General features: G+C 42.8%; 1 protein-coding gene across 2 annotated transcripts in view; it reads right to left on the reverse strand.

Annotated features, from left to right (window-relative positions):
- TTBK1 (tau tubulin kinase 1) overlaps positions 1-12,933 on the reverse strand; it is a 107,852-nt gene that overhangs the window by 60,838 nt on the left and 34,081 nt on the right. For both annotated transcript variants that reach the window (XM_014261536.2, XM_088052387.1), the window contains 3 exons: positions 8,652-8,725; positions 5,671-5,811; positions 4,301-4,405 (listed from right to left, as the gene is read on the reverse strand). In XM_014261536.2, coding sequence (XP_014117011.2) covers positions 4,301-4,405; positions 5,671-5,811; positions 8,652-8,725 — 320 coding nt within the window. The remainder of the gene's footprint in view (positions 1-4,300; positions 4,406-5,670; positions 5,812-8,651; positions 8,726-12,933) is intronic.

Consider the following 12,933-nt stretch of genomic DNA (forward strand, 5'->3'; position numbering starts at 1 on the left):
CCTGTTCAGCCTGGAGAAGAGATACCGAGAGGGAACCTCATCAATGTCTGTCAGTGTCTGCAGGGAGGGATCCCAGGATGGACCAGGCTCTGCTCAGCGGTGCCGGGCAAAGGGACAAGAGGCAACGGGCAGGAACTGAGGCTCAGGAATCATGAGGAAGAACTTTCCTGTGCAGTGCCCGAGCACTAGGACAGATTGCCCAGAGTGGTTGTGGGGTCTCCCTCACTGGGGATAGTCAAGAAGCATCTGGATGTAATCCTGTGCCACGTGCTCTGGGATGACCTTGTTTGAGCAGGAAGGCTGGATCAGATGCCCCACTGTGGTCCCTTCCAACTTTACCAATTCTGTCAATCTCTGCGTGATTCTTCTCTCCAGCATTAGATCACTCACCTGGAAGTCTCAGGTTCAAAAGCTTCATCTCCTACAGGACTCTCACTTGACAGCAGAATACTGTCAAGCAGAACATCACAAACACCATATATTTAAGCCACAGGCAGAATAGGAGCAGGCATATTGAAATCTCTCTCATTTAAGCTTTATGGCTGTGCACAAAGTTAAGCTATATTCCCTAGAAAAGGAATTGGGAGACTCAGAGCCCTGCAGAAGGCCCTATTAACTGTAACGAAGTAATTTTTCCACTGTCTTCTGCCAGAAAACTTAAGTCTTGAGCACCAAAAGATGCTACTAAGCTTAATGAACCAGGAATACTTTGTGAATTTATCACTGACAGTAGTACCCCTTGAGGAATGAAAAATTTCAGGTCAAACATACCTTGCTGAATGAACAGATGACAGATCTTAACCAGAATTTACCACCTTTTAAATAGGAGAAAGAGTGTAGCTTACAGAGGCAGGAAGGAGCAGTAAGAAATCAGCATCTCCTCTAGCAGTTCTGGCAAGCTGTCTGGCTGTTCCTTGTTCAGGAACTTGTCCTTGCAAGTGTTTGAAAACAAAACACACTGAAAATATAAATTATTTTTTGTCCACTAGCAGTCTATCCTGTTTATCATAATAGCCAGAGTCCCCCTTGCTAGCCAGGATGTTGGCTGTGATCCAAATGGCAGAAATGCTGCTGGTAGCCAAAGTAAGAGCCTTCAGCCAGGCCCCAAGCAGCTCCCAGCACACCACAGACTAACTATCAAAGCCTGATTCTACAACCCACAAAGAAATATCAAATAATGAGACTGTTGAGAACAGCTGATTGCCAATAGAGGGAAGAAAGGTTGCTGATGCTTCCTTACACACTTTCTGGCCCCAGCCATCTTCTGTCTATATAGAGCAATGTAAGTTCTATAGACTCTTGTCCAGAAAACTTTGTAACATGTGGCAATGGGCAAGCAGTAGAGGGGTGAAACCATTCCTATGAAAGCAAATCTGTGCCACAATAGCTTTTCTCCAAGGACTAGCATTTGTGCTAATATTAGCATCCCACATAAGGGAGATCAGTTTTGTTTTCCTAGAAGCACAAGATAAATTCAGATTCTGAATAAATCTGGAATTAGTTACGTCAAATGGACCGTAATTCTACAAATGCTCAGCTATTGAGCTGCACTGTCAAGCAGCCATCCTCCATAGAGACATAGAAACAAAATCTGTAACACTCATCAAAGGCTCAGGAGAGTAACATCTCCCTATGTAAAAGCTGCTGGGATAGTCCTTGAAAGAAGGCCTGGGAAACCAGAGTGGTGACAGCTGAGGATGGAGAAAAATAATGCCTAATGAAGATTATGCAGAGTAGAAACAAACTTCAAAGTTTTAATCAATCTCTAGAAAGTAAGAGGCAAGAGGTAAGTTAAAAAAAAACAAACAAAAAACCCAACAAATCTACAGCACCCTAAAGACCTGGCTCATTATCTGTATTAGAAAGTCATTCAGAGCTTTTCTGAAGAGGTGATAAATAAGATTGTGGCTCTGAATTTCAGAGAATATGAAAACAGCTGATACTTTTACGGTATTATTCATAAAGTATGACAATGCTTCTGAAACTGTAGGAAACCACAAAGAACCTATGTGAGCAGAAAACTTCAGTTAAAAAATTGAGTATCACTGAAAGCAAAATTCAGACATGCTTCCAAAAAAATAGAGTGAGCTCCTTCCCTCACCTATCTTGTGTATCATACCTCAGAACCAAACCAAAGAAATACTAGGCTCAGGATGATCTCAAAAATATTCTTCATGGATAAATGAATGGAAAGAGAATGGAGAAAAAATAATTTACCTTCCTGGCTTGAAATAATCTCTTCAGTAAAACAAGTGATAAAGTTCTTATTAAAAAAACCCAAACACAAAAACACAACAAAATGTCTCACTTCTCTTGCCTTCACCTCCATCTCCTTCCTAATCCTCAGTGCATTACTTGGGCAGCAATCACACTGTGCTTCTCCAGCAAATCCCTTGGTCTGATACATGGGACTCAAAGTGGTATCAGGCAGCAGGGACACAAAAGGACCAAACAGCCCACCAATTATTGTATAATGTTAAAAGGCATTGACACCAATATTTATGTGGTTTTTTGCTGCATCATTTCTGTCAAAAAGCCTGACACCCTGAAGCGTGGCGTGGGAGAATAGGTACATTAGGTATATGAGACTTTGCCCTGTGTGATCCTCCTACCTTCCAAATGAATGGAGACTTTTCAGCACTTTCAGGAAAGCACACTCCGCTCTGGAGATGGCATGTATCTTTTTATGAAAAGATCGTATGTCATTCATCCTTCTGTGAGACCCATCTGTGGCAAGCAAGCAATGAACCACCAGACTGACCAGAATGAAGATCAATCTTCTAAGAGCCCTGCTCTCTAACAAAGCCCCCCTTACCCACACCAACCCAAGCAGGACACAGCTTGCAAGACAAAGTTGAAGAATCTTTTTCCTGGAAAAGGCTGGATGTAGAGCTGTTTCTAAAAACAGGGCCCAGGAGCAAACTAAAAGTAATTTTAAATTATGGTGAGAAAGGAATAAAATAGAAGATTCAAAAGAAGAGACATTTGGAAAAATTAATTTCTTTAACTGTAAAGAAAGAACAGTGTTCAAATAATGGGACTTGAAATACAGACATAAATAATTACTTCATTAAGAAATGAAGAAATTTTGCAGAAAATCAAATGCCAGTTTCAATCTGTAATGGACTTGAATTCTGATGGCAGAAAGAGGAAAGGAGTGGGGCTACATTTTGTAAAGGGCAATATGGAGAAGGGTTATTGCCAAACTAAAAAGCATTGACAAGGGAGTCCAGTAGTCTGAAATGTTTTTTTTTCTAAGAATAAGATGCATGCACAACCTTTGGAGCTTCTCCCAACTACAGGGAAAAAAAAACCAACAAACTGAAAAGACTTATGAAAGAAAAAAAATTTTAAAAAAATCCCCAGCTATATTCGTCTACTGAAGATACAAAATCTGCTCACTGGCCTTTGCTTTCTTCCCACTCTCCAACCATACCCTGCACTACAGAGCCTCTGTATTTAGCTAGCACATTATTAACATTTTCCAGAACAACAATTATCTTGCAGGTGGAAAAGGTATGCAGATCAAAACCTGTAAGCTTAGGGTGATAAACAGAAATACTGTATGAGCACTGTCTGCTTGCACTGTGTTCTGAAATAAATCTAGGAATTCTCTGACAGATCCTAGAATATCTGAAGCTTTACACATCCTTATGAGTGACCCCAGATAACACCATGCTGGTAAAAGAACTGAAGATAAAACCCATATTACATGGCACAAGTCATGCCCCCCTGCCCTTACCTTCCCTCTAGGCAGGCACACTGAAATATCCCTGCTAGGAAATCTGGATGGGGCAGTAGACATAAAACCAAAGCCAGGAAGGGTGAGAACAGCATTACAGGTTGCAGCTCACAGTAAGCTCAGCCTCAGAGATCAGGTCAGCCTCTGACTTCTAGTACACTTTTTCATAAAAAGCTTTAAGAATACACCAGTCTGTTTCCCTGCAGAGAACTGAACCAGACCAGTTGCATGGGGCTACAGAAGTTACATGGCCAGCAAGGGGCTCAACCTCTTTGTTAGTCCATATTGTACTCAGTAAGTATTGCAAGCCTGTGGAAAACACAATTATCCTGAAAGAAATAAAAGAAAAAAAAAAAAGCCACACATCTTTTAAGACAAAATCTATCATCCCTTTTTAGATCCCCAACTCAGATGAAGTCAGTTGCTGCTTCTCACCTTGCAGAAAATGCAGTCCAATATAATGACCACGCACAACACAATGAAACAAACAGAACCACAAAACCTTTCCATTCCTAATCAGTGGCAGAAATGGAAAAAAACTCCTTGAAATGTACTTACAGGTCGAACTTCCCCAGTAGTGTTGGTGTACTGGCGGGCCAGACCAAAGTCTAACATGTAGCACTTCCTGTATGTTGAAGGTAAGCGGCCCATGGCAAAGTTGGACTGGACAAAGAAGGAAAGAAAAGAAGTCAAACTGATGCCAGCAGCTTGGATAGAAGTGGCCATTTGTTAGCAAAACTTCATCATGTAGCTCCACATGCCTCTGGTGGAAACAAGTCAAGGAGATTAATTTTAAGATGCACCTTAAGCATCATGATTAGAGAACTACTGCCTTGGTAAGAAGTTTACTTTGCAGACAAGAGACTGGGGAGTCTCAAAATTGCTAAAATTCACATTAGCTTAGCTAAATTTCTGCTGCTCTGAGGAAGAGATACATTTAACATCACTAGTTTTGCAGTGAGAGCTCCATGACTTGCATAACAGGCTGGAGTTCTGGTAGACAAATGCTTCTGTTCATGGTTCAGCTGCTAGCATGAATTATTCTGCCCTAACTCCCAGGGTCTCCATTTACTGCATTGCATTGCCTAAATCTATCTGAACATTCAGCCATATAGAAACCACCAGACTTGGTTCTTAATATGTAAACCAATAACAAGACAATGGAGCAGCTCCTTTTTTTAACCTCAAGCTTAAAGTTCTATCCTTTACCATAATGGGTAGCTGCTTAAGGATTTGTAGCAAATCACATCAGTGACTGGTTTTCAGCTGAATCCAGTCAGACAAAAGCAGCTATTTTTAAAAAGAGCAAATGAGTTTGCTAGAAGGAAGTTGGTCTCAGGTATGGCATAGTAACAACTTTTCAGGTCAAGAAGTGAAGAACTGTAGGAGGAAGACTGGCTTCTACAATGAGACTTGGAATTATTGTGCTTTGCCTAGGCAGATGACCAACAATGTGACTGCCTTTCTGGCACTGGTAACTGTGCTCCAATTCTTCTGGCAATCACTCATACAGGATTAAGAGCATGAGTTAGCTAAGTCAAATACATGAATTAGCATTTATTCAAGTGATGTGTCACAGAACGAGACTTCCTTTCTGAACAACTTTTACAGTGCTAATTGGCTGGACTCCAAAGGACCATTCAGAACTAGACTCCATCATGGGATCTTGACTGATACAAGTATGACTGACAGCTACCAACCCACCATGGAGCAGCCTCTGCCAATAAAAGCTGGTTTGCTATGCACTTAAGGACAATACTATATTACTATTCTGTACCTATAGAAAATAGCCAACATATCAGAGAGTGGGAGTGTGCAAGGAAGCCTAAAAGTATCTGCTGAGACCTGCCCATACTCAGACTATCTTTATTGACTCAAGTAGAACAGATAGACATAAAACCAAAAGGAAAATTTCCAAAACAACATACAGGCTTAATGTCACGATGCAGGAATCCCACAGAGTGAATGGCTTCTATTGATTCCAGAATCTGTTTGCCCAATCGCAACGTCGTGCTCAGTGTAAAAGTCCCCCGAGGCTGACTCCTTCTGAGATCTGCAAGATTTCGGCCCTGAAACAGTCAATAAAACACTTAAACCATCACAGGAAAGCAAAGCCTTTCACAGCTGTCAGTTCTAATATGCAACCCCAAAAAAGCAGATATGCTACTTGGAGAGATGCTCATCTCATGTCTGCTTTATTTCTTGTATATGATCTTCCAGTAGTTAATTTTAGCCTTTAAGTGATGCACTTGCTGATAAGAAGATACCAGATTGTTATCTTGAGAAGTCAGATGGTCACTATTTGTGCATTAGGCACGGCATGGACAGCAGTGCCCCAGACTGTAGAGATCAGCATCTCCTTACTGTTAAACCCAGACCATACAGAAGCTGATTTAAGAACAACCTCTGCCTGCTCTCTGAGCCTCCTAAAGATTAAAGCAGTACAAATTCGATAAGCAGGTCATGATGATGCAGTTTCATCAGAAAATTCCTAGCACACACTGTCTGGGTTCAAGCTCAAGCCAGCATTGTTGTGGCAGCACCACAATGGGGAAAGTTGTCTATCAAAAGAAACATACCCAAAATCAGGAGAGGAGGATTTTTCTGCTGACTTAATACTTATCAAAACAAATTGCTAATTTACCTCCAGTTTATTAAATTTCTGAGGAAAAACAAAAGGGCTACCAGCTATGCATGAAAATAAAGACAATTTAGGAAAGAAAAAGGAAAAAAGGACAGAGTCAATGCAAGAAAAATCCCAGTGTTCTTTGATGTCTGTCATATCACTTTTGTCTATACCTCTTTAGCTTTGTAAAGAGAAGCTACTAAAATGATTGTATTCCATGACAGAGTGCTCTTCTAACCCACAGAACTAATGCATTTACCAACTCATTAAAAACATTAGGAACAAGAGCCTGCTGTTTCAGAGAATATTCACAAAGAACAAAAGCTATAGGACATGCTGCTCATTACTATGCTTTAGAATCTCTTGATTCTGTTTCTGTAAAGACATATATAGAAGACATCTAGCATCTATAGAAGACATATGCTTGTAATAAAAGTCCACATACATTCAAGCAAAATTCCCAACAGCAAATATATAAAAGATCCCAAACACTCTAGGAGAAAACAGATTGCTCTCCAAATGCTCCCAATGCCATCTCTTCATCCACTCATTTCCAGTTCTCAAGTTATTTGCAGACATTAAGGTGTCAGCTGGCTCATGTAGCATATGACAAGTCTCTCAAATTGTTTTGAGCCATGTTTCACTTCAAGCTCTGGACCTTTGAAGAATTACGCCTGATATAGGCCAGCTCATAGATACAGTCAAGCCACAGCAGTCCACCCAGGTTTGCTCCTTAACATGAACAAAATCAAACTAAACTACCCCTCTAGTGCTTATCTTCTTGAAGTTCTGTGACACTTTACTAGAAGCAGCACAGATTTGTCATTGCTGTTCTGAAACATCCAAATTATTGAACTGACAACAGATCTTGCTTTCCACTCTAAAGCTATTCCTTGAACACCAGCTCTCTTATCCAATGGCAACATGGAAAGCAAGGCTCATTTTTTCAGGGCTGAACACTGAAATGTGCTGTAAGTTTCCCCAGCTGCTACTGCTACCAGGAAAAAATATAAAATGAGCTTTATTTTCCAAATAATCACTGTCAGGCTGATTATGGAACAGTGCAGATGCAATGAGTTGTAAAGCTTGAGAGTGGAAGCCTCAGTCCTGGTGACTGAAGAGAAAGGGAGAACTGCAGTAGCCAGCAGTCAGAGGGACATGTGATAAACCATGTCTCAGCAGGTCTTCAAGTCAAAGGAGAATTTTAGCCTAAAGAGTGATGGTGCAGAACTAGCTAATGCCTTATGTATCAACATTTTCATCTGCAAATAATGAAATTATTTTTAGCTCTGCCTACTCTATGAGCTCAATTACATAGTCAAGAACAAACTAGAAAGTAAGAGAATCCATGCTCAGAAATTTATTTCAAAGATAAAGTCCCTTTTATCAGCTTGGTAAGGACAGGGTTGGGAGGGTAGAAGCCTTGTCCTTCCATAAGCTCCAGGCTAGCCCTTTCACAAATCATATTCATACTACACTGCAGCAGCAGTAGCCAAGGTTGTTTAGAGAGCTAAAGGATTTTTTCTATTCATAACAGCAGTTGGGATGCCAATGGTACATAAAAAGCAAACCCAAGCACTAGGAGTTTACTGGTTTAATACAACTGTCTTGCAAAGCAGAACTACAAAAGAATCAGAAGTTTATTTTAAAGAAGTACAAGTATTATAAAGAAGGGATCTGCTGGTACCTGTTTTATTCACCTACTGTCTAGCAGTGCAGTCACCATGTGTTAGCTACCCAAGTATTTGCCCTTATTGACTTGCTATCAGCAGTGTTCAAACAGGAGTAAACACTTCCACAGCAGTAACTGAGTTACTGCTGAGCTTGGGAGAGACAGGGGAGCCAGAGATCACGGCCTTTCACAGAGAAACTGTGCTGCTGCTGTGACACTGCTGCTCTCACTCTGAGCTCTGATACAAGACATATTTTGAATGCTGCATCACAGCTCAGCAGGAGGTATTTCAAAAAGCTGCCACTGCTGCACAATGCTGCGGGTTGCTCTTGTGAACATTTTGAATTGAGTGCTTCTCCCCAGAAAATTGACAGAAAGCCATCTTAAACAGAAAAGCAGAGCTATGAAATATTTTAGCACATCTTAACAACTGGAGCCATCCCAAGGGATTTCAGAGCAACACCAGCCCTTCTCACTGTCTTCCATTCCACCCTCTTTCTGTGTACATCCAAGTCTTGACACCAGTGCTTGGCCTTATTTTCTCAGTGTAAATCCTTCCTGGTGATGCCATCTCTATTGGACAGACAGGAGAGGTGAAGAACAGAACTCACCTGAAGCTGCATGACTACATAATTGAACTTTTCATTTCTTCCACAGCCAATAAATCTGCAAACATGATCCTTTCCTGAAATGAAACGGAAATTAACAGAATAGAACACAAAATAACAATCCTGTGATCATGATGTTTAGAGAAATGGTTTCTGATTCAGGGCTGGTACTCAAAGTGGTATCAGGTAAGGAGTTTTGCATAACAAACTGAGCTAAGCTCATTACACTGATTCTACTCAGTAGAAAATGACTTGTACATATCACCACCACACTTACCTACTAGCACTGCTTGCCCTGAAACAGCTAATCCAATGCTACCTTGACATGAACAAGCCCTGATTTTAATAGTCAGAGACACCTGGAAAAGAAAGATGTTTATGGAAATACTCCACTGAAACATTAAAGCAATTTCATAACAGAAGGGAAAAAAATTGGGGCCATTTGGTGTCAAGTTCTGACATGATGTTAGTACAAACTACACCTACTCAGGCAAAATCAGACTAACTCAGCCACCCCACAATGCTCAGCTGGTCCTCAGGGGGGGAAGCGGAGGCTGTGGTTTCAGACCCTGACCTGTAATGGATCTGTGATGATTTGCTCTCTGGATTCTCGGAAGGGGAAGGATGAGGCATGAATTCCCCTAACAGCAGGCTGCTGATAACAGAGTAAAGGTTGATGTACACCAAAATGATGAATGCTTGGTTCCTGGTGGGGTTTCTAGGGAAGGGGGTGAGTATTACTGCATAACTTTGGCCTACGTTTCTTTGCTGCACTTGAGCAATGGTGATTTGAATTAGTTTTTAAACCAAAGCTTATTGTTTGATAATTCCCAGTTATAAAGAAAAAAAGGGAAGAACATGAACATGTAGAGTAATGAGTAACTGCACAGCCTGTAGCACCTTCAGGGCCCTGCTACTGCTGTCACTGTGTGTACCACAGGCCTGGGGTATCAGAAACTGCTGGGGACAGCAAGACATGACAGAATAGGGACCTTGAGGGCAGCAGGAGACAAAGGAGCAGCTTTTTTACTGGAGAACCAGAGCTTTGACCAGAGCAGTGCATACATCTGTGGAATATGGAGCTCCATCCCAGGTCCCAGGATCATCAAGAGCATCAAGAACCTGCCCTTCAGGTCCCAGCAGCATCCCTCACCAGAACAACCACACTGTCTCTCCTACCATAAGGAAATAAGAGAGCTGCTGACAACCAGAAATGGAGGAATAGAGACTCTGAGTACTCCTTAATCCCTTTGGGAGAACAGATTTCAAACAAATAAACAATCACTCAAATAAACAAACAAAACCCAGTCCTAATATCCACCTATATCTGGTTAGATGAACAAGAAGGTTATGTATCTACAGATTCTTCATGTCTCTGTCATGGACATTATCCAGTCTCAAGACTGAATGTACAAGACCATGCTGAAACCATTAAAGAATGTTACAAACCACCATATTTCAGGAAAAGTTATTCAGAGATTAGGAAAGTACTCTCTTCAGTATATCACAGAATCTTCTGCATTGGAAAAGGCACACAAGGATCGAGTCCAGCTCCTGGTCCTGCACAGGACCATCCTCAATAGTCACACCGTGTGCCTGAGAGCATTGTCCAAATGCTTCTTGGACTCTGTCAGGCTTGGTGCTGTGACCACTGCCCTGGGGAGCCTCTTCCAGTGCCCAAACACTCTCTGCATGAAGAACCTTTTCCTAATCTCCAACCTAAATCTCCCCTGACACAACTCCAGGCCATTCCCTCAGCTCCTGTCTCTGGTTACCAGAGAGAGGAGATCAGTGCCTGCCCCTCTGCTTTCCTTCACAGGAAGCTGTAACTGCAGCAAGGTCTCCCCTCAGTCTCTTCCAAGCTGAACAGACCAAGTGATCTCAGCTGATCCTCACACTTCTTCCCCTCAAGGCTCTTCACCATCCTCATTGCCTTCCTCTGGACACTCCCTAGCAGCTTAAATCCTTTTTTCTCTTACAGTGCCCAAAATTGCCCCCAGCACTCGAGGTGAGGCTGCCTCAGTGCAGAGCAGAGTGGGACAGTCCCCTCCCTTGCCTGGCTGGCCATGCCGTGCCTGATGTCCCCAGGACAGAAATGTCCCTCCTGGCTGTCAGGGCACTGCTGACCCATATCCAACTTTCCATTGACCAGGATCTCCAGGTCCCTTCCCAAGGCACTGTTCCCCAGCCTCTCATTCCCCAGTCTGTACATCCAGGGCTGCACTATCCCAGGTGCAAAATCTGGCACTTCCCTTTGTCGAACTTCCTGTGGCTGGTGATTGTCCAGCCCTCTCATTTGTCCAGGTCTCTCTGCAGGGCCTCCCTGCCCTTGAGGGAACCAACAGCTCCTCACAGTTTTGCATCATGTGTGAACCATGCTCAGTATCCCTTCCAGTCCCGCATCCAAGTAATTGATGAAGATACTGAAGAGCACAGGGCTGAGGATGGAGCCTTGTGGAACTCCGTTGGTGACGGGCGACCTGTCTGATGTCCCCACATTCACTGTAACCCTTTGTGCCCAGCCCATGAACCAGCTGCTCACCCACCAGATGATGTGTTTATCCCTCTGGGGGAATGCACATTTTGTCCAGAGGATACTATGAAAGACAGTATCAAAAGCTTTACTGAAATCCAAAAATACGATATCAACTATCTTCCCTTGATCAACTGGGTGGGTTACCCTGCCATAAAGGAAATCAGCTTTGATAACCAAGACTTGCTTCGCATGAAGCCGTGCTGGCTGTGACCAATGATTGAACTGTCTTTCAGGTGTTTTTCAATACCTCCCAGAATCACCTTCTCCATAACTTCACCAGGCATTGAAGTGAGACTGACATGCCTGTAGCTTCTGGGATACTCCTTCTTTGTCCTTTTGAAAATCAGGAAAACATTCACCACCTTCCAGTCAGCTGGGACCTCTCTGGATTCCCAAGACCACTCAAAAATTATTGAGAGAGGTTTTACAATGACATCAGCCAGCTCATTGAGGATTCTTGGATCAATCCCATTTGGCCCCACAGATTTGTAGGGATCCAGCTGGAGCAGCAGACTGCACAATTTCAACTGAGGGTCAACTGAATTCAGGGTCAACTGAGAATTGATCATTTTCACAGTCAAGGTCTTCCAAACTCAGGGCAATGAAACCCCCTTGGCCCATCAGCCATGTTGAAGACAAAGAATTCATTAAACAGCTCTGCCTTGTCTCCATCTTTGTTTGTGAGGTGACCATCCCCATCCTGTTATTGGCTGATGCTATTTTCACACTGCCTATTGCCATTAAGACACTTGAAAAAACTCTTTTTATTGTCCCCTGCAACTCTGGCCAGCTTCAGCTCCAGCAGAGCTTTGGCTGCATGAATTTTCTCCCTTCAGTGGCAAGCAGCATCTCTGTATTTTTCCCATGTCACCTGAAATTGCTCCCACTGGGCACACATTCTTCCTTGATCCTGTTTCTCACATACCTGGTCCCTGGCCTGCATGTGCCTACGGATACTGGGTGCCACTGGTTTTCTGCTGTTGACAGGCTCATTGCGAATTCAGTGTTGATTTTGACAGGCAGGGTTTTGGTTTTCTGAGGAAACCCCTTGAGATACTGTGTGGATATGGAACACGTCCTGGTGTGGGTATTACCAAGAAAGAACGGCCAGGAAGCCTCAGCTGTTCCACCCACCCTCCTGCCACGTGTCCCAGTACAGATGGCAGTGCTGCCTGCCAGTGCCAAGGGACCCTCAGAGCCAGAGTTATGGCTACAAAGTCAACACATCTGGATAACCTTGGGAAGAATCGGCTCTGTTTCTTTAGGATCTCATGACACTCCTATGCTTCAGCAAACTGGCCACGCACAGAGGTCGCAGAGAGGATGGACAGGAGCAAGCCCACACTAATCCCAGCCATGATTCACAGATTTGCACAGACACACTTCGAGTGCCACTTTGCTTTGTTCGCCTTTCAGAGCGCCTGAGGATGGATATTGAGGCAAAAGCCAAAACACAGTGACTGTTTCTAGTGACAATGCGAGCTATTGTGTGGTAAAAAGGGTAAATTACTCAATTTTTTTACTTGATTTTATTGTTTTAAATAATTGCAAAGCACAGACACCATGTGCTTTTTGTTGCTGCACAACTACAGACAAGAGCATTAAAAACCAACCCTCTGACAAGGAGAACCTGCCCACCTAAATCACTAATTTCAGTGGAACGGGTGGGGTAGTGTCCAATCATGACTTAACACACATCCTTGCTAATTTCTTACTGACTCTTCTGATTTTGATTGTATTTCAAACTTT

This window comes from Pseudopodoces humilis, chromosome 3 (genome assembly GCF_049639895.1).
Source record: "Pseudopodoces humilis isolate 2021_Gansu_Grassland_sample_001 chromosome 3, ASM4963989v1, whole genome shotgun sequence".
Classification (NCBI taxonomy): domain Eukaryota; kingdom Metazoa; phylum Chordata; class Aves; order Passeriformes; family Paridae; genus Pseudopodoces; species Pseudopodoces humilis.